The 20458-nt window shown below is 29.3% G+C and overlaps 1 protein-coding gene across 3 annotated transcripts in view; it reads right to left on the reverse strand.

Annotated features, from left to right (window-relative positions):
* Positions 1–20458, reverse strand: part of LOC148226414 (lachesin-like) — a 166833-nt gene that overhangs the window by 53968 nt on the left and 92407 nt on the right. The window contains exon 2 of one of the 3 annotated variants that reach the window (XM_088203806.1): positions 20363–20410. The exons of the other annotated variants lie outside the window; for them this stretch is intronic. Coding sequence (XP_088059932.1) covers positions 20363–20410 — 48 coding nt within the window. The remainder of the gene's footprint in view (positions 1–20362; positions 20411–20458) is intronic. 3 annotated transcript variants of the gene reach the window in all.

Here is a 20458-nt window from a genome sequence, read left to right on the forward strand (position 1 = left end):
CATATGGATACAGCTTTTTATCTTTCAAAGTTTTAAACTATCCGAAAATATCGAGAATTGCGAATGTCAGCAAACATTTGCCATACCGTCTTCAATTTGGTGAACTCTTAAGGTATTTCCACTACATTTTTCCCTTTTCTATTATTATTCGGTAGAGGCTATACACAGGAAACGGAGAATGTGTAGCGTGCCCTAAGTGATACTTGCCCTTCCGGTTCCGCTCTCTATCCCTTCCGATCAGCTTTCACTTGAAAAGATTTATACCGTCCATTTTCCACTATACGAGCAAACACCATTGTGTCAACACACGACCCTTAAAGAAAATGCAACAACTTCTATGATGCATCGTCACTTCTGTGTAACAATATGGAAATATCCGCTGCGAGAACATAGAGGCCTATGTACCGTTTTCTCGTTTATTCCACCCCAGAGAATTGATATATAAAAAAATATATGTTCGGCGCCGTCGATGAACAGACGTATTTTCGGAAGAATCGGGAAAATACGCGCGCTGCGAAAACAGGGGAAAAACAATAGGAGAAACGACATCAAATTCGTTAGGGGAGGGACAATGATATAAAAAATTCACCATATGTTCCAAATAATAACTGGCCTCATTTGCAGACAGGGAAAAAACACGATGTTCGAGATTGAATGTTTTGATGTGTTTGTTTTACATTTCGCTTATTGTTTGAAATCGAACCTGCGCTCGTTTTTCAATTATTTTTCAGAATATATTTATTTATATTTCAGAATGTAAAGGTGTGTTTTCAATTTATTCTTTGACAGAAAAAATCGGAATTACTTCAAAATGAACGCGCGAGTCGCAAATGTAAACAAACAGGTTTTGGTTTACCTATTATCGATATAATTAAAGCACACAATGGATTTGCAAACGTACATATAATAAAATAAATTCTATAACGTTTAAAATAATTTAAAAAATACTTAAATATTTTTTCTTTAAATTATTCATGAAATAATAATTGCTTCTTTAAAAAAATATAATAACTTCTATGTTAAAAAATTAAAATATATATGTAATGACTGTGTTACAATTAAACATATGTATATAACTTATATTATTATATGAATTATAATAAGTAGGAAACATTTCTCTTATATTCTTTATTATTTAATTAAAAAGTGAGTGAAAACATTTTTTAAGCAGATGATATAATACCCAATTAAAATTGTAATGATGCAATTTCGCGTTTTGTTTCTTTGTCTTTGTATGGTGTGATAAATTTCAACCTTGTGCTCTCATGGGGTGTAAACAGATAAAACTTTAACATATACGTATTATTATATATGTTTAAAAGTGTAACGAAATAGTATATACCTCTAAAAACTATTAAAATTAAAATAATTAAAAAATACAAATACGTAAATAAAAGCATTTAATTTTTATTTTAATTATGACATAAAATATAAATACTCAAATATAATTCAAAATAATTTTTAAAATATATAATATCGTTCTATTGCTTATTTTATTTTTTGAGGAATGAAAATTTTTATAAAATGTACTTACTTAAGAAAATTATTTTTTACTCATTTTAATATAGGTAAAACTAAAAGACATGGTTATTCTTTTACATAAAAAAATATTTAAAACAGCAATTTTAATATATAAAATATTTATCACAAACTATGCATTTTTAGCATTTACTTAATATAACTTGCTCTTTGTTTAAAAATGATTTTAATGATTTTGAAAAATATATTACAAATTAAATGTACTAATATTTTTAAAAGATGATGATCAAATAGTGCAAGATAGGTTTATGCTGTAGAACAGTGTTCGTCAACCTAATCCGTACCGTCCACTAGTATACGATTAAAGCTTTCATGGTGGGCGATGGAGTTACAAATTTTGTTTATCTTCTTTAAATTAAAACATTACTATTTGCCAACTACGCATGTTTGACTATATATGAGTAAATAAAAAGACAAATTTTAATAACATTTTTTTATAAATCCTCTCCCTAAAAAGTATTACAAATTTTGACTCAATTGAGTAGCTTCAACTTTGGTAAGCGATAAGGGATTTTTGAATAGGAAATATACAAAAATTGCCGGTAGATACAAAAATCTAAATGACCCTTGCTGTAGAACTTAAAAATAAAGCTCTCTGATTTTTTCTGATTATTTCCTGCATTGTCATATAAACTCCGAATATAGAATAAAAAACTAAGGAATATGTCATTGATCATTGAGGATATCAGCACTTGAATCAAGTATAAGAATATTTATCATGAAGGCCACAAAATTTGTTTTAAACAAAAGACTTGCATCACGAATATCAAATTTCAAGTTTAGGACTGTGAAATATAAATGATTACCGTGCAGGCTATGCAGCATCTTTATATATCTTTATATAAATTATAATACTGCTACAGCTGATTTCAGTTGTTTCAAATACGCCATCCCTTAAATTTCTATGAAGTGTAAAACTTTCTCAAACGATTCCTGCCGAAAACGCTTATCGGCCTTTATTTCACCAAACGTTTGGTCAGTTTTAATTGCGGCTCCTATGTAAAGCAAAATTCAATTAGTTAAATCTTCGTCGTGGACGCCGCACACTAATTAAATACATAATAGGATTACTTAGCGGCAATTTTCTGCGATAAACAATCGCTTGTTTGATTTAAAACACGAGCGTGCAATGTTTTCCCACAGAGCAAATAATATCTACACATAACTCATAGGTACAAACACGAGGGACGCGATCTAATCCAATAAAATACCTTAATATTTGCTTTAGGATCGAAGCGCAGGCACTTTTTCTAACATAAGCGGATAAAATTGATAATTTAGTACCGGAAGCAATCTACTCGTAAAACACAATAAGCGGCCGTATGCTGTACAGCCGCTCATATTTATTTACCGACGAGGACGAGCGAATATATTTATAGTATGCGTATCCTGCGTGTATCCCTTCGTATTTTCAGGCCGTATTTGTCTCGATTCCTTTTATGGTTTTCGCTGAATAATCGCTTTCTTTGCGCGGCCCTTTGTTATTGAAATATATAATTAATCTTCGGCGAGCCGGTTTTCATAGATTGATTTATTCCGCGAAGCGATCCAAGCATTGATTTACACTTATGTGCTTATAATATTAATCAGAACGGATCAGTGCCCCAGGCTATTATTGCTTTACTGATCGAAATTTAATTGACTAAGGAATACATATCGTTAGCTAGTACCGTAGCAATTAAAAAATCTATAAAGAGTTCATAAAAGTAAAATTCATAATTAAATTTCAACAAATTATATGCCTTTTTAACAATTTTAATTAAACAGCATTATATATATACATATTTTTCTATTAAATTAAAAGTCAGGAAATAATTTATTTTTAAAAATAAAGGTATCTTTTCAGAGCAGTATTTTTTAATTATTTTTGCATTTCAAATTTTATTTAAAATATTATCTCTTTCATCAAAAATCTTAAAATTCGTTTATAATTTTATTTATTCGTTTTAGTCTTTTATATTCCTTAATTCATAGTACTTCACAAATTGAAATAAAGCTTGAGATACTTATTCAATGAAAGCAATAAAATTTTAGAATAGATAATGGGGATTTATTTTACATTGGCTAATAATAAAAATCTTCACTTTATAAATTATAATTTATTTATTTGTACTTCAAGTTTGTCATTATATCTGGCAAAAAAGTTTTTATTACTGAGATATAAAACTTATACAAGCCCTAAATTATTTTTGAACTCTTTTGCAATATAGCCGTCAATCTCTTATCTTATCTCTAATGTTAATAAACAAAGTCCATTGAAAAAAATGCTTTACTTCTTTTACATATTCGAAGTTAGCCACTTTTCACAACCTACGCAAACTTCTCCTTATCTTAGCCAGACCAAAAAATTATAAAAGACCGAATTTTATTTATGTTTTATTTTACAGAACCAAGAGGCTCTTTCTACCTAGCCACCGTTTTTTTTTATAATTCCCCTTATAAATTCTTGTAAAATACGATACTTAGAGCCATGGATTATGCTAGCCAAAATTTTCTAGTTTTCAGTGCTTTAGTACTAAGAAGCTTATTTCTATGAGATGTTCAGCTTTCTCTAGTACAACTACATCTTAAAAGGCTAGATCCTGTTAATACCTGCCACTAGAGATTCCAATCCCGAGATCCCGAATCCCGGGATCCCGGGATCCCGAACGATTTTCAATACCCGATGAGTCCCGGGATTATAAAACATAATCCCGAATTTTTCGGACTGGTTGATTTATCAAGCACAATCGAATTATTATTGATAACATCGTTATATTTCGTGTACAAACTTGCGCGAGTTGCACGTGTCATCTGTGAATATTTGAGGCTGTGTGTCTGAACGTGCTTTTTCAGCAGCAGGCTGCTTAGGAACCAAAATCAGATCAAGGCTAAATGATAAAACACTTGATGCTTCGATGTTACTTCGTGAGTTTTATTCAAAATAATGTTTTCAATTAATTATGTCTATGAATGTACATAGGTATGTGCATACATTGTCAAAAGTTCATTTTTTTCTTCTCAAATAAATATATAAGACCTTCCCTTTTTTATTTTTATTATATTATTTTCTATTTTAAGTCCAAGACTAAAATTATACGTACTTTATACATTGTACGTTATAAAAAACAGATGTAAAAATATATTGTATTATTCATTTTAAATTATTTTTATCGATAAAATAACATGAAAATTATCCCGGGACTGGTCCCGGGATCCCGGGATCGACTAATTGCAATACCGAAATCCCGGGATCAAAATTTTGGCCCGGGATTGGAATCCCTACCTGCCACTAATAGTGTCAAGGTTTTACATTTATACATTAATACGAGTCCCTATTATTTTTATTTGTATGTGCATGTTGAAATATTTATGTGTTTTTTAATCTTTCTATATGCTTGCCCTTTTTTAAAATTCTTTTCTTTCCCTTTTTTGTTAACCTCTTAACGATAACATCATAATTTGTGGAAGAGATCGGGACATCCGTCATCTCTCGGGGAATTTCGGTCATTACGAGCGAACGTGTTTGGGGATATTAACCATTGTTTTTGAAAGTGGTATAAGTCCATTTATTCATACATTGCGATACTTAAGTGTTTGCGTTTAAATTAACCTAAAAATATTGGCAAACGTTTCAGTTTGGGTAATGGTTTTAAAACTATAAACTTGTTAAATTTTATCATGCAATAATAAATAAATAAATTAACGATTTTTTAGCTACAAATGAATTTATTCCATTTTAAATAATAGCAAATTATGGAAAATATATAAATAATAACAATTTTAAAGCTTTATTTTAATTAAAGTGAGCTTTTAAGAAATGTATTTTTAATGTAAAAAAACAATCAAAATTAAGACATGTAAGTCAACAAATAATAAAGATCATTAAAAAATAATTGCTGTTATATTATAATGATTTTATAAATAAACAATTATGAAAAGTAAATTACTTTGTTGAAAAACTAATAACAAGCTTATTCATATTGTAATCACACTTTTCCTTTGCATTTAACATAGTGAAGTAATTATGGTGAATAGAAAGTATGTGAGGCAGTAAAACTCATCAATCATAATTATTACAAATAGACTTATTCCACTTTAAAAAAAAACGTTCCTCAAATAATTTAGCCTAATTTGTAAGGATGTTGTGTACTATTGACTGTGTGATTTTAAATTAAACATTGAATAATAATCTGACTATTTTTTTTATTGAATCAATTCTTTCCAAAAATTACTTAAACAACTTTAAAAAAAACGGCTCATATTTTGCAATCGCCATGATTACAAAAGTTTCCAAAAAACTAATAGGTTAGTGTGGGCCCGCATACACTGAGATTGGATATCTGAAGCTTAGGCGAAAGTCATTTGGTCTGACAAAAACAACTTTAAGATACTTTTATAATAAAATTGGGTAGTATAAAAAAAATATTAAAAACTTATTTTATTCAAAAAAATTTAGAGCAATTTTATTTTTAATATTCATCCTTTTATGAATATTTATTTTTTATTTTTGGGACCACTGGTGTAGTACACGTACATCGAAGAGTCGGAGAAGAATATCTTACTGATTGCGTAGTACCCTAAGTCAAATATTTTGGCGGAGCAGCAAGGGTAGGAAATCTGTATACTTGCGAGGATAGTATGAAGAGTGACATTTATATTTCAATGTTGGAATCTATTTTAATGGATTTCTACTGAAAAATATTTCCAAGCACAGACCACGCTACCATCCGATTCCAAAAAAAAAGCATTCCATACTTCGCTAAAAACCAAGGGTTAACATGCGTCAAAGAGTTTAACGCTATGGTCTACACCTCTAAACAGTCACCAGAGCTCAATTCTATAAATCATTTATAGTCAAAATTGAAGGAAAAGGTTGCATAATATAAACTCAAAATTAAGCTGCGAGAAAAAATGCACATGGAATTATTATGGTCAAGCCTGTATATATGTAGTTGTTTTTTAAAACTATAAGTTTTTATCAATTTATTTGTTACATATTTTTTTTATAATTTATTGATTAAAAAACAACGCAATGAGAACCAGAATAATGTACGACTGAATATCACCACTGGATATACGAGGTTTTTCCTAAATGTAATGAAAATTATTTTTCTACGCTCCCTACGAGAACTGCTTCAGGTAAGTGATGGTCCTGATTATTGAAAAAGGATATCATGTGTACAGTCAAACCTCTTTGAATAAACCAAAGCCTTTTTAATGGTGGGTACATTATAGAAATGCTCTATTGTTCACTCTCACTCTTACTGGCAGCGTAACACAATTATTTCTTGGGTGAAACTATGAAATAGGCTTCAAAATGGATTTTGAATCGATTTTTTTTAGTTAGCACAGATTTTCAAAACAGCGCTTCGGGTTATAAAAGTGTGCCGTGTTCAATACAGTTTAAGATCAAAATTTCTGTTTAAATATCAGAGTAATTACAGATGATATATGAATAGCAAAAACGGTCGTGCCTTAAATCATAATTATAAAACTCAAGATGCGAATTTTTTTGCAAAAAACGTTCCCAAAAAATTGTTGTATTTTTACTTTTAATTAAACACGTATTTACTGCTACAATAGCATTGTGTATATATTTCGGGTACAAAGTATCTAAAAGCATGTAAAAAAACATATATATAAAAATCTTTCTGCGTTTATTCTATATAGAATTCAAACAGGATCAATTTTAAAAATGTCATGAATTTATATATTTGCATTTTCGCATACTCAACTGGAATGTCTCGCATATATTTCGTGCTTTGAGCTGTGTACGACCTTACATACAAATATACGCACCCTTTTAGTCATACAGCCAATAATTTACCTCCATTCGCACAAAAGCTTCACTACACCGCCATCGATTTATAAGCCCTGCATTGTGTCATATTTATCTATGATCATTTTTATATATATTTTTAATAAATTCATTGAAATACTGCATGTACGTATATACACATATAACAATGCAAAACCGTAGCTTTGTAATAAATTGAAGATTATTCTTGTTTTTGAATGGCTTGGCTTAAAGGTGAAATAACACAAAATGAGTTATTCAAAACTGCGAAACGCCCGTAAAACTATGAATATTCGCCTATTTTACTAAACATATACTCACATTTCTAATGTTCATGCATATTCAATCGCCATATAGAAAATTTATACTCGGATTATGCGCATACTTTAAGTGCTCGGTTAAGTTAATTCATAAGACGTCAGAATGCCTTTCTCTGAGGAATGCCGCTCAAGATTCGCATTCAAAGCTTTTTTCCTCACATAACTAACGACATGTGTATTTAAGACGTTGCAAGCACGTACATTTTTCGATCGTAGTCCGGAAGAGTTTTCCCCGTCAAGAATCGAGTTAAACCCCGAGAATCCCGAGGGATGAATCGTACTCCAACCGGGGAAGAAATCCGGGTATTATGATAATTATACAGCGTTAAAATGGTTTTACTGATAAGTCCTGCTATTGATGTAGAATTAAAATTATACTACTAAGTTATATATGTATACATCACGTACATTTTCTTTTAATTTTTATTTATATTGTAGAAACATGACATTCATACTTATAAATATTTTATTATCGGTTTCTCGTCCTTCTGGTCATAAACTATTATATTTGCAGTGAAAATTGGTACGTATAAAATTATTGCGACGGTTTATATTTTCCGAAATTGCCTTAAGGGTCGTAAAAGCACGTTATAATGAATATGATAAAATTAGGGACGTACGACATAAATATGAAACAGGTTATAAAATTTCCCGTGTAAACTTCGATATATAAAAACCCACTTATATAAAATGTAAATATGGCTTTTATAATTTGTATGCATTACTTTCTTGGTTTTTAAAAATAGTGTTTAAGCTACATGCTTTAGCAAATCTAGGCAACAAAATAGTGAATTTAGATTATTATTTCATTGTACCTTTAAAATTTAAATAAATTTCTCTAATTCGTCTTTCAAGCTTATAAATTAAAAAATCTAATAAATTTATGTCTGCCCTTATAGAAAATACGTGTTAAAATATTACTTTTTTAATTGATCTTTTTCATAGCCATATAATATATAGTTAAATGTATGTAAAATTAACGAGCAAAATTAACATCTAACCCTCGAGAGGTTAAAGGATTGATTCCCATAATCCAAACGTAAACCGATCGTAAAATAGGAAATCTTGTTTTAAAAGCCCTATGGTATAAATCAATGAGCCGTAACGTGCGCCTCAAGAATACAAATATTAAACATTATACATAAAAAAGTTTTGAAAAATATGTTTATGAGTTTCTTGTTCGATGTTTTTATTCATTAAACACAAAACTCTTCGAGCGGTCAGGCGTAGATAAAAAAAATAGCATCGACCAAACAATGAAAGTCAAATATATTTTTTATCTCAGGTCCTTTATAAATTTCGAAAGTTTGGTCAATTAGCAGATAAAAAAGGGCTCGGAAAAACGCTCAAGAATTCCGAAGCCATAAATTACGGACGAAACTTGTTACGATTGCTTGCGAATAATTTTATCAGAGAAATTCCTTCGTTAACTCCAACGAAAAAAGGTGAAATAAATAAACTATGCATGCGAAAATTCCGACATAACATCACGATTCTTCGGCTATATCGCACCGTTTGATTCAGGACAAAAATTCATGTATATTTATTACACGTATAAGTGCGTAACTTTCTCGCCTTGAAAATTTGCAAACTAACAAAGCAATTCGATCCTAACTTCGTAAACACGATCAGCACGTCTCGTACTTATATTCCATCGGTTTGTTTGTCCGCCTATATTGATCTTGACGATATTTTGATACCACTCAATTTGACCCGTCTTTGTTTGAGTTGGCCAAGAAAAACAGTTTGAGATTTCTGATGCAAATTCCTTAGTCCTTTGTGTTTACGATGAAAACTTGAAGAGTACAGCGCTATTTTATTACTAGTTAAAATTTGATCGAATTCAATAATAAGCCTCCAGTAGATAATATATAATTAAAATAATAAATACTGGCTTTGATCCAAAGATACAATGGTTTATCTAAGAAGTAATACAATTTAAAATAATGCGAGTGAGTAAACACAATAATGTTTTACCTATTGGTAAAACAGGGAGATGCTGTAACTGTCAGTTGGTGAGATATCGAGGTGTTAAATTGACGTATAACATGTGTCAACTTTTTTTTGCTACAGTCAACCTTGAAAACAAATATATTATAATGTTCTGTTATAATTATATAAGAAATATTTTTTAAAGTCTTGCTATAGTTTATTATTACAAACGTTTTATATAGCTATGACGAATATAAATGTTCAATAATATATATGTACAATAATAAATGACAAACGTTCCGCGGATACGAAAAAACACTAGTAACAATTAAATGTTAATTTATGATTTATCAAACATTAACTATTTAAACTTCAGAGACAAAAAATATGATAGTGTCATGGTGAAGTGTAATATTAAAAAATGTAATATGCGGATGTGAACGAAAAAAGGTTGTCATTTTTTCTTGCCACTTTTTAATATACTAATTTAGTGTTCCATGCTTTGTAAAACAGCTGCGCTGAAGCAAATAATGTAGTTATATTTTTTCCTACATTTTAATATTTGATAAATATAGTTGCTATTTTAAATAATTAAAATACGTAGTACATATTTAATTGATTTAACGCAAAAATTTTGTAACTTAATTTAAAATACAATTTTTAAAGAAAAAATAAAAACAAAAATTCCTCGCGAACAGTAGTGACGTAACATTCCATCTGCCATTTCTATGTCAACTGTGCTATTTCAATTTTTAAGTTGGAATTTGAGCTGTACAGTTACGTGCTAAAGACTGATTACGTGCGATATCGCAATACGTGCTAATCAAACCACTGAAAAAACTGATCAGCGACGTGCTGACGACCGGTTACGTGCTACTGCAATACGTGAAGACAAGCATATTATATATAGCCAAATATTAATATTAATTTTTAATAACAGGATTAATAAAATTAATCATAATAAATGAAAAATGAGTTTGAATCAATTCCGGGCAAAGTCAGGTAATAAAACTAGTTTTAATATAAAAATATTGCTTCCTACTTTTGTAGCATTATATCTATTCATTTTTAATGGTGTATTTTTAAAAGTTGATTTTATTATTTGTTATTTAATAAGATAAACTTTAATATTAAATTTTTAACAAATATTAATAAGCCTAAATTATGTTTGAAAGTAGCCATTGTGCTTTTGAATTATGCTTTAATTTTTCTTAGTATATTTACTTCATTTCTTAAACTTAATAAAAATGAGACAGATTTGAAGGAAGCGCTTAATTTCAAAAACAAAACATAAAAATTAATTAGCTGTAAAAAGTAAATAAGAAATATATTATTTTGCTACACTATTGAATAAAAAATACATAAGAATAAAATTTTGTATCAAAAAATAACAGAAAGAAAAAGAAAATATACAATGACTATGATCAGAAAATTGTTTTTAAAGAAAATTTTAGCATACAATTGAGAAATGTTTTGCCCGTGAGTGTGCTGCGGACATAGAGTTGGACCAGTGGATGCGAAGAGAGAAACAGCAGCTTTTCAGATTTTAGCTAATCTGAAGTTGAGTTAGTTTTCTATTATTATATATCTATGATTTCATTTTCAGATATCTTGGGGATTCAAAGTTGGATGTTCAATTGTGAATGTCAGTAGTATTATTGTATATGCACTAATTTTAGTATTAAAAATCTTTTTGAAACACCCGACTATATGTAATGCTTGCACTAAACCCTCTGGAAGTTGTCCGAACCAAAGTTCAACTGAAGTCGGCCAAAGTCACTGATTTCGGAGTAGCGGCCACACTGTCCGGACGGCGGTCGTGAATGACGTACGCACAGTGGCTGCTGTCACGTACAGCTGGCATATTTGCGCGCGATCGAAAAATGTGCCAAATAATCGCAATTTTTAAATTGTCATATTATTAAAAATACGCTACTGATAATTATAAAAGTTTGTGTGAGCACTCACCAATACCATATCAGTGAAAACTTTTCGGTCGTAAATATTCAATTTACGCAAAATCTTTGTCGGCTTTTGCAAAATGCCATAAAGCATAAAAATGATACTTCAGAATACGAACACCACATCTGTGACTATCTTAAAATTTGTCGCCATCGATTCTAAATAAGAATTCATTATGGTGTGACATTTATGTATATAAACCGATCTAGGAAAATACATAAGAATATTCGAAACGATTTTTTTACCAAAATCAAGTACCAATAATTATTTATTTTATATGAAAAAAAATATATTAACGATATCTGTTAGAAGAATATACTATCAAAAATATAATTAATCCCTTTTGGTGCCCAAAAATATTCAAAGATGTCAGTAAGTCTGTTGAACTTATAACTTGACCACGTGACTACGATGCAGAGCTCGACATGCGTGTTGACCATAGGACGCCTACGCGCATACTGAAATTGAAGCGAGTTACTCGTTCTATCTCAGTTTGCGAAAAAACATATCATTATCTCTCTCACACTCGTTACTTAACACGCGAGAGAGCGAAAGGGGAAGTATATCATCGCTCGCGCTCGAAAGAGCCGCTCTGACTTCGGTTTCTTTGACTTCGGTCCGTTTGCCGACAATGTTCGGAAGCGCTCGAAGCTGGTCAAGTCAACTGAATTACCCCCACTTTACGTCCCGTTCTCGGTAGCTTTGAACAACTTCCGAGAGATTTTAGACCGAACTCGACAAATTCTCAAAAAGTTCAAAAAATTCAAAATTTAAATTAACCAAAATATAACGGAATCAATTATATTAATTAAACATAGACAAACTTTGCCATCAACTCTTCAAATTAAACAGGACTGTAATGTATAATGTGAATCTAGCGTTAAATACGTTAGCTTGTATCTGAACTTTAAACTCAAATTTAATAAGCACATATTGTAACTTCGCTCTAAAAGGCTAGCCGCCATTATGATCATCAGGCCAGAATTTATTAAAAAAAATTACGCATTTACTAGCTCTAAAAATAATATATATTACACCTTTTTATATTTATCTCAAAGAAACGTATTGAAATAGCTTTAAAATACCAACAATCAAATATCATTTTAATTGTCATATTATAAAATACTAAAAAATATTTTGCGTTAACACACTAACCCAATAATGGGAGACTACGATAAAAACAACGCAATAATGTATAAACCATATTTAAATCAAAAGTTTAAGCAAAAAATGCCAAATCACATTATGTTTTAAAAGCTTAAGACCATATCTTTATTTAAATGTATTCAAATTAGAACATATTTATTGTGTTTTTTATAACTGAACTGTAAATGTTTTTGCATTTTCATTTTCCTTTAATTATAACTACTAAAGTTTTATTGTATATTCCTATTACTTGTTAAATTTTAGCTAATAGCTAAATTGTACGTTTAAAATGGTTCTAAACCAGTGACATGCATTGTACATAAAAGTATTTTTTTTTAATTAATTTTATTACATATATGACAAGCATATAATAACTTATTTCATTTCTCATATTATATATAATACATGTTACTATTTAACAACAAGTCAGTTATTTTGTTTTATATAGTGTATTTTTATACTAAGCAAATTTTAACTAAACATATAACATGAACAGAAAATATAAATGAAATGAATAATTTTTCAGTCTTACTAATTTAGAAAGTACCAACATCTATATTTGAACCATAGGATTTATAAACCTATGGGAATTTGCGGTATTAATGCTATACGTATTTCAATGCACCCTATATTTTTTGTTTGATGTCCAATTAGACGAATTGGAATTTCAAATGAGTGCTTGATTTGTAATTCCGGACGGATGGGGATATTACTATCGGGGAATTTTGGATTTTGTGCTATTTAGATTCTGATCCAATGCGGGTCATAATTTTGCCGATGTAAACCCTGTTTGTTTAGACAAATCTAGCTCGATACATATACACATACACCTTATTAACCCACTAATTAATAATAATCTTGATTCGATTCTGTGTAAGTGGCGAGAAGCTAATTTCATTTTGTATATAACCATTGAAAACTATTAACGTACACAAGAAACAATAACTGGTTTAATTTTCACTCAACAGACGTTTATTGCAAGCGATGTCATAATCAACTATAGATGTTTGCAAGGTGACTGAATCGAATTCGTTACATCCCAATTAACCCAAACGAGACCCTTTGTGATGCTTGGCGCAAACGTAAACGTAAACCTTAAGTAGGAAGCAACAATCAGTCACAAATTATTATGTGTACACATATTTAGAGATGATGTATGCTCAAATAGCAATTTCGTCGTGTAATACGAATAAACTTGTTAAAGTGGAACGTGTAAATAATTACGAACGTCGCTGTTTCGTATATAAATATTAAATATTATTTAGTTATACATCAAAAAGTATCTGGCGTTGTAAAGTAAAAAAAAATGAATATAGAAGCTTGATTTTTTCACTATACTTTATGTTTTCTTAGAATAATAATCGTATAAATTAAAATTGGTTTGCTTCTATTTTTATATTTTTGTATATTTTTATGATACATTTATTTATCTCCTAAATTTATTAATACAAAGCATATTTTTATTAGATTGTAATTAAGTAATATTATTATTTTAAGGCTATGCAAATTGTACCCTGCGCATATATTTACAGTAAAAAAATATACAAGCCCTTTTATATATATTTTAAAAAACACTTTCAACATAAAACACAAGTCTAGCTATACATAAACGTTTGCAATAAGACGATTAGCAAAAGACAATCAACCTGCTGTGGCCTTAGCTAAAGCTAATCTATTGTATTGGCATCTGGGATGTTTTGCCACAATCTGTCTGATCCCCGATTTTGATCCTCAATTTAAAGATTAACTAATTGAATTTGTGAAAATTTTGTACTGATTACGTAATGTTTTCTAAGATGTTTTTTACATCCATTAGAAAGCTTCGGTACTTATTATTGAATTTCCTATACAAAAATATATGTATTATCAGATAAATAATTCATTTAATTTATGTAACACATTGCTATCCATTTACGTATGTACAGCCGTTTTATTATAGGTAAAGGTTGGTAAATTTACAAAACAGCCTTCGATAGTGTCGAATCGTTTTTCCTTTCGAGACCCCCCAAGAACAATTTATTAAGTAAAACGCCCCTGACTCCGGTGATTTTTCATTGTGGCCACACGGCCTGAATTCAATCGCCGACTCTTTGACATCGGCTCCGTATCAGGAAACAACAGATTCTGGCACGAGACCGAATCAATTTTCTCTCACCGGACGTTTGGAAGCCTTATCGAGGATTTTTTATATAAAAAATGCTTTCAAAATGCTCTTAATTAAAATAAAATATATTTTAATTAGTACAAAGAAGAATATAGATTTAATAAATGGTAATTATAACAATGATTTTGATCACAATTAAAATTATATAATAAATAAGAATGACGTAATCTTGATTTAATTTGAACGCCAATTATTTTTTAGGATATAGTAACAACGAAAATAAATATTTGATACATAGTTGCTTTTGTGAAAAAAATAATGCCAAAATTAAATAAATGGAAGGCAGGCTTAACATGTTTCTACCTAAATTGGATATAATAGTTATTACCATATTTTTGCTCAAAGCTCAATTATTTCCAATAAAAAATAATATTTAATACAGCTCTTTTTTTATCTTTACTATTTAGGTATAAGTTGAACAGTAAATATAATCTTTGTGTAACACCCCTAAAATTTCTATGATTATTATCATTTTTTATATGTTAACCAATATTATGAAACTTAATTACGAAAAAAAAGGTATTAAAAAAAATATAATTGTTATTCTTTACTTATTTGATAAGCTATTTATATTTAAAAGCATGCATCTTTTTTTTCCTTTCCAAACAAAGGGTAGCTAAAATTTGATTTGTGTATAGATCATGACAATTTTTTTATTTAAAAGTAATTATATTAATTCATTATAAAGCACCTAAGCTTAAAAACATTTTATCGTTTCAGATACAATTAAGAGGTAAACAGTGACATTTTTAATAGCATATTAAAAGAATTTTATATTATCAAAAACGATAAGTAAAAATGTGTTTCTAGATTTTCTTAATCTCACGGATGAATGTTCTAATGCTTAATTTATACTAGCTAGGTCATACGTATTAGGCATTGAAAGCTCTCTAACAATGAGCTTCTTCGGCTTCTATAATTTCAAAATATATATAACAAATATAAATTTATTGTTTGGGTAGAAAAAAATTTCACTTCACTGCAACCAATGTAAGGATAGATTTGCATAGAAAATAGCAAATAGCAGAACATATCAAGAGATTTGACAGAATAAATGATTTAAAGTCAAAATAAAGGACACAGAACTGCTATAAAAAACTTGAGTTAAAATTTTCTAGCTCTATAATTATTCGTGATTTTTTAGCGAGTCTTTGAGATGATTTTTAATAGATATGATTAAAAATGTTTGCAGAAAAATACCATTATTAAGTAATTTAAACCAAAATTTACAAATTATGTCATTAATATTTTATTGATCAATGTCACTTAGGCCAAATATAAATACTTTAATTTATTACACATACTCTTTAGAGCAAACCGCGATTACACATCAATTTATTCCAAGTTTAAGCCTATATAAAATCAATCACGTAGGTAAATACGATACGCGCGTCAAGCATCACACACCCTAAATAACGAGGCAAACACTCCAAAAAAATATCGGGTTGAGTTCCATCTACAACTTCAATTAAACGTTGTTTAGGATACTGATGAACATTGCTGCGGTCACAATTAACGTAACGCATTGCGACGCTCAGTCTTCGTTATTTTCGGTAATGCCGGTGAAAAACGGCGCCTCGCGTCATAGAGATAATTTAATAACGTGTGTGGATGTGTGATGCGACCGCGGTCGGGAAAACCGCCGGCGTCCGCCAGCCGTTCGCAAACAGTGGCGCGCGTCCAAGGTGGCGGCGCGTGACGGGGGCCGTCACCCGGAGCGGAGCTGTGCACGTTCCAATTTTAATAAATGTGCCGAAACGGAAAGGAACGACGCCTCTGTCTGCTCTCATATGAAGTATTTGTGTTTATGTAAGTGCTTCCCAAACTATGGGTAACGATGATGAAAATGCATGGTACAGAGCAACAAAGGCGTGCGTGTTTTAAAGATAAATATTACTAATAGGCGGCGGCTCATAATTTAATTTCTCACTACACAGCTTAAAATAAATGTAATTAGTGTTTGTAACGTGCGTGTTTACAGTGGTCGTGTCAATATTAAATTCCAGCACTTAGGAAAAACTGCTGGTAAAATGAAAAGCCAACTTGTCTTCGTTTATGGCAGATAAAATGTAGCAAATTGGTATCATAAATGTAAATTATGAATAAGAAACGTTAATGAAATAAAAATGAAGTGAAAAGCCATCGATTTGTCTATTATTATTAAAAAATATTTTGATCCATATATTTTTTAAGGTAAATGTTTTTTCTGCGCAGCATTACATATTTTAATATTTAATAAGTGAAAAAGTAATCACTGTATTTAAAATTAATAATAAACTAAACATATTTAAAATCCTTAATAAAATAAAAATTATTTTTAAGGTTAAAAAAACTATTTTAAATGAATCTTAAACTTTTATTCTCAAACTTTACAATTTAAAAAAAATTTAAATTAGTGTTATACAATTTTGTGTAGTTTCCTTTGGAAGGCGTCAGTAAGAGAGATTTTTGCAACAATATGTTCTTAGTAGTTGGTTGTTTGTGAATAGTACTTATTTTGAAACTTTGCCCCTTTTGGTTGGAAATGTTTTTTCAAACGAAATTTTAACGTACTTAAATTTTGCTAACGTTCGCCAAAATTTATGTAGATCTTTTTGTCTGTATAAAGAAGCTAATATAAATCCACATTAATTATTTTATATTTTAAATCCCATATAAACTAAATATATTAAAAAAAAAATTTTTTTAGAATTTGATGATTTTTATACATATTTTGATAAGTGTTTTACAATTTAAATCAATAAAATCAATTTCGTAGTTCGTTCTCTAGCGCGCCCAAAACCGGGAATATCCCTTTCAAATTTGCTTACATGTGACAGTTCTTCTGTCATCTGGCAAGCGCTCGCTGCGCGTATTTTTGTGCACATAAATAAACAGTGAAATATGTTATAATCACAGCGTTTTTCTCACAAAGTGTCAATTGAAGATTATTCAAAGTGATGTAGCATTTAGAATTATAGACAATATAATCAAGACTATAAATTATGAGTGTGCCAGTAAGTGTTTTTTTATATGAATAATATATCACGTTTATTCTAACAAAATTACTATTCACTTTCTAGGATCAAATATTAAAAGACACAGCGGTGATTTGGCAATTAAAGGTAAACATACCAAAGCTAATTAAATATCATATATTACAATGCTAGTAATAATGAAACATCTCGTATTAGTGTAAACAAAATGTTACATTTTACCCACTATATAATATCATTTACAGTTAATTTTGAAAAGTAATAATAGATCTAATAACATTTACGTATGGCAAACAATTAAAATATGACATATTGCGACAATTTACGAAAGAGATGAAGAGATGCCAACCGTAGTTTTTAATTCTCTACAGTATCTTCCGTCAATTTTGTTCTTCGGTTGTTGTTTAAATTTAATTTATGGATTATATTTGTAGTAATAATGTGTTTAATATTTAACTCCTAATTAAGGTCTTATTGTTTTTAATTATTTTTCAGAAGCAATGATGAAACAATTTGATGACCTATATGACTACAACGTAGAATTAGTATATACATATAAACAAAAAGTGAATCTTCTCATATTGAAGTCACTATCAGCAAGTATTATCTTTTTATAAAGAACATACTACATAAGTTTGATGTAACTGAATATATTGAATTTGGCTATTCCTAAAGAGGAATGACGACATAGAACAAAATTTGATTAAAAACCATGACGTATACATATTTTGCCACATCGGAATTAAAAATAAGCCACTCTTAGATATTTTGGTATTATCGATTATCCCAGGTATGTAATCACATATTTATAATCATTGTAAAATGTCTATTAGATAACATCCAAGTAACTACATATACAATATGTATATTGCGAGCCGTCACTCGAAACGGAACGATCTAGGGGAATTTTTTTGCTGCAATAATTGGTTTAAATTTATTTTGCTCTAACCAAAATTCTTTAGCTAAATAACCGACTGCATCACTATCATTGTCACGCAATCGTCGTAAAGGTAGTATCCCCAAATATCAATAAATAAAAAATACGTTTAATTATCATTTATACAGTTTGATCGGTATTAACCTCAATCTTCATACGTACTAAGTATATATATACATGCTCACATTTAAAACATATCTAGATCAATCAAATCTAACGTGTATGTGCATTAAATTTGAAGCAATGATAATGATTATATATTATAAAAGAAAAACTCACTTTTCAGCCTCGGAGCCCATCGACGTAAATTCAAAATTTGAAGATTTCATTACGAAGATTGTTTCATAATTGTTTATCTAGTTTAATCAATGTATTCTTATAATTCTTACACGTATGTATATATTTCATTTTCATAGTTATAACATACCTAGTTAATTTGTAATCCGATTATTTATATTCAGTCAAATCGAACAACGCACATAAAAAAAATGAAAATTATTTTCGCGTAGAAAAATTATTTACAACTGTTGCCACGTTACTGTCGGCCATCTTGTTTTATATTTTTCATTGGTTGACAACAAAAGAATTCATTAGTGGAGGCTTGAAAATCATCGTGCCAACTATGTTTTTATTTTTATTAATTATGATTAAATATTATTCTTTTGTTTATATGTATTATTATTCATATAAAGAGATAAGATTTAAAAAGTAGAAAATTGACCGGAGAATGTTGCATTTATAAATATAGATTTATATTTAATTTATAACGCTAACAGCATTAACATATAAAAAAAATAATGTTTATATATAATGACTCAGCAATATTATTAAGAAGTAATTCTTAGTCTTAATTCATTGAATACATTTGTTTGTGTCGTCATTTCAACTACATACAAAAAGTACATACGTTAAACTGTGTATTCACTGTAACGTATTTGTTAAAGATGTCAATAATATCATATCAATAAGATCCTCCCCTACATCTCCTTTGTATCTCTAGATAATAAAAACATTTTAGTCCTCTTTTATAACCTACATCCTGTCACCATATATAGGCCTTCATGCGTACATTTATCAAACTTGACAATAAAAAAGGTATTATTTACAAAAAGTTTGTGTCTTAATTATCGCAAATAAAACGCGGTACTCAATGTGCTAATTATACCAGGGGCTTTAATTTATATTTTCATATTTATTATTTGACACTATTACTGAGATATCAACAAATTAAATTTTTTTAATAATCTTAATATTTTAATTAAAAACACAATGAAACTTCAGGTTATTACGCAAAAAGAGTAAAAAAACTTATAGCGTAAAGCGGAACACAAACGTATCATTTTTTTACAAAGTATACAATTTGTTTAATACGTGTCCTTTAATGCGTACAAAATGCTAAAAGTATTCCCCTAGTGGGCAATTGTGTTTCTGTCTCGCCTGTTTTGTGCTGCCACTTGCAGGACACTCTTTAAGTCATTAGTAACGATTCTGTCAAGTGACAGAACAACTTCTATCAAAATTTAAAGTTTTCGTTTATCTCCTTTTTAAATATAAAAATATACATATATTATTAAAATTATATACCATAAAAATAGCAAATAAACATACGTATAACGCTCCGGGTCGCTTTTGTAAAAATCGCAGTTGAAGATCTGGCTGTATTAAATAAATAAAAATAATTAATATCACAAAATTAAATCAAGA

The sequence above is a fragment of the Plectrocnemia conspersa genome, unplaced genomic scaffold (assembly GCF_051122295.1).
Source record: "Plectrocnemia conspersa isolate PC_06_02 unplaced genomic scaffold, ASM5112229v1 ptg000014l, whole genome shotgun sequence".
In the NCBI taxonomy this organism is placed as follows: domain Eukaryota; kingdom Metazoa; phylum Arthropoda; class Insecta; order Trichoptera; family Polycentropodidae; genus Plectrocnemia; species Plectrocnemia conspersa.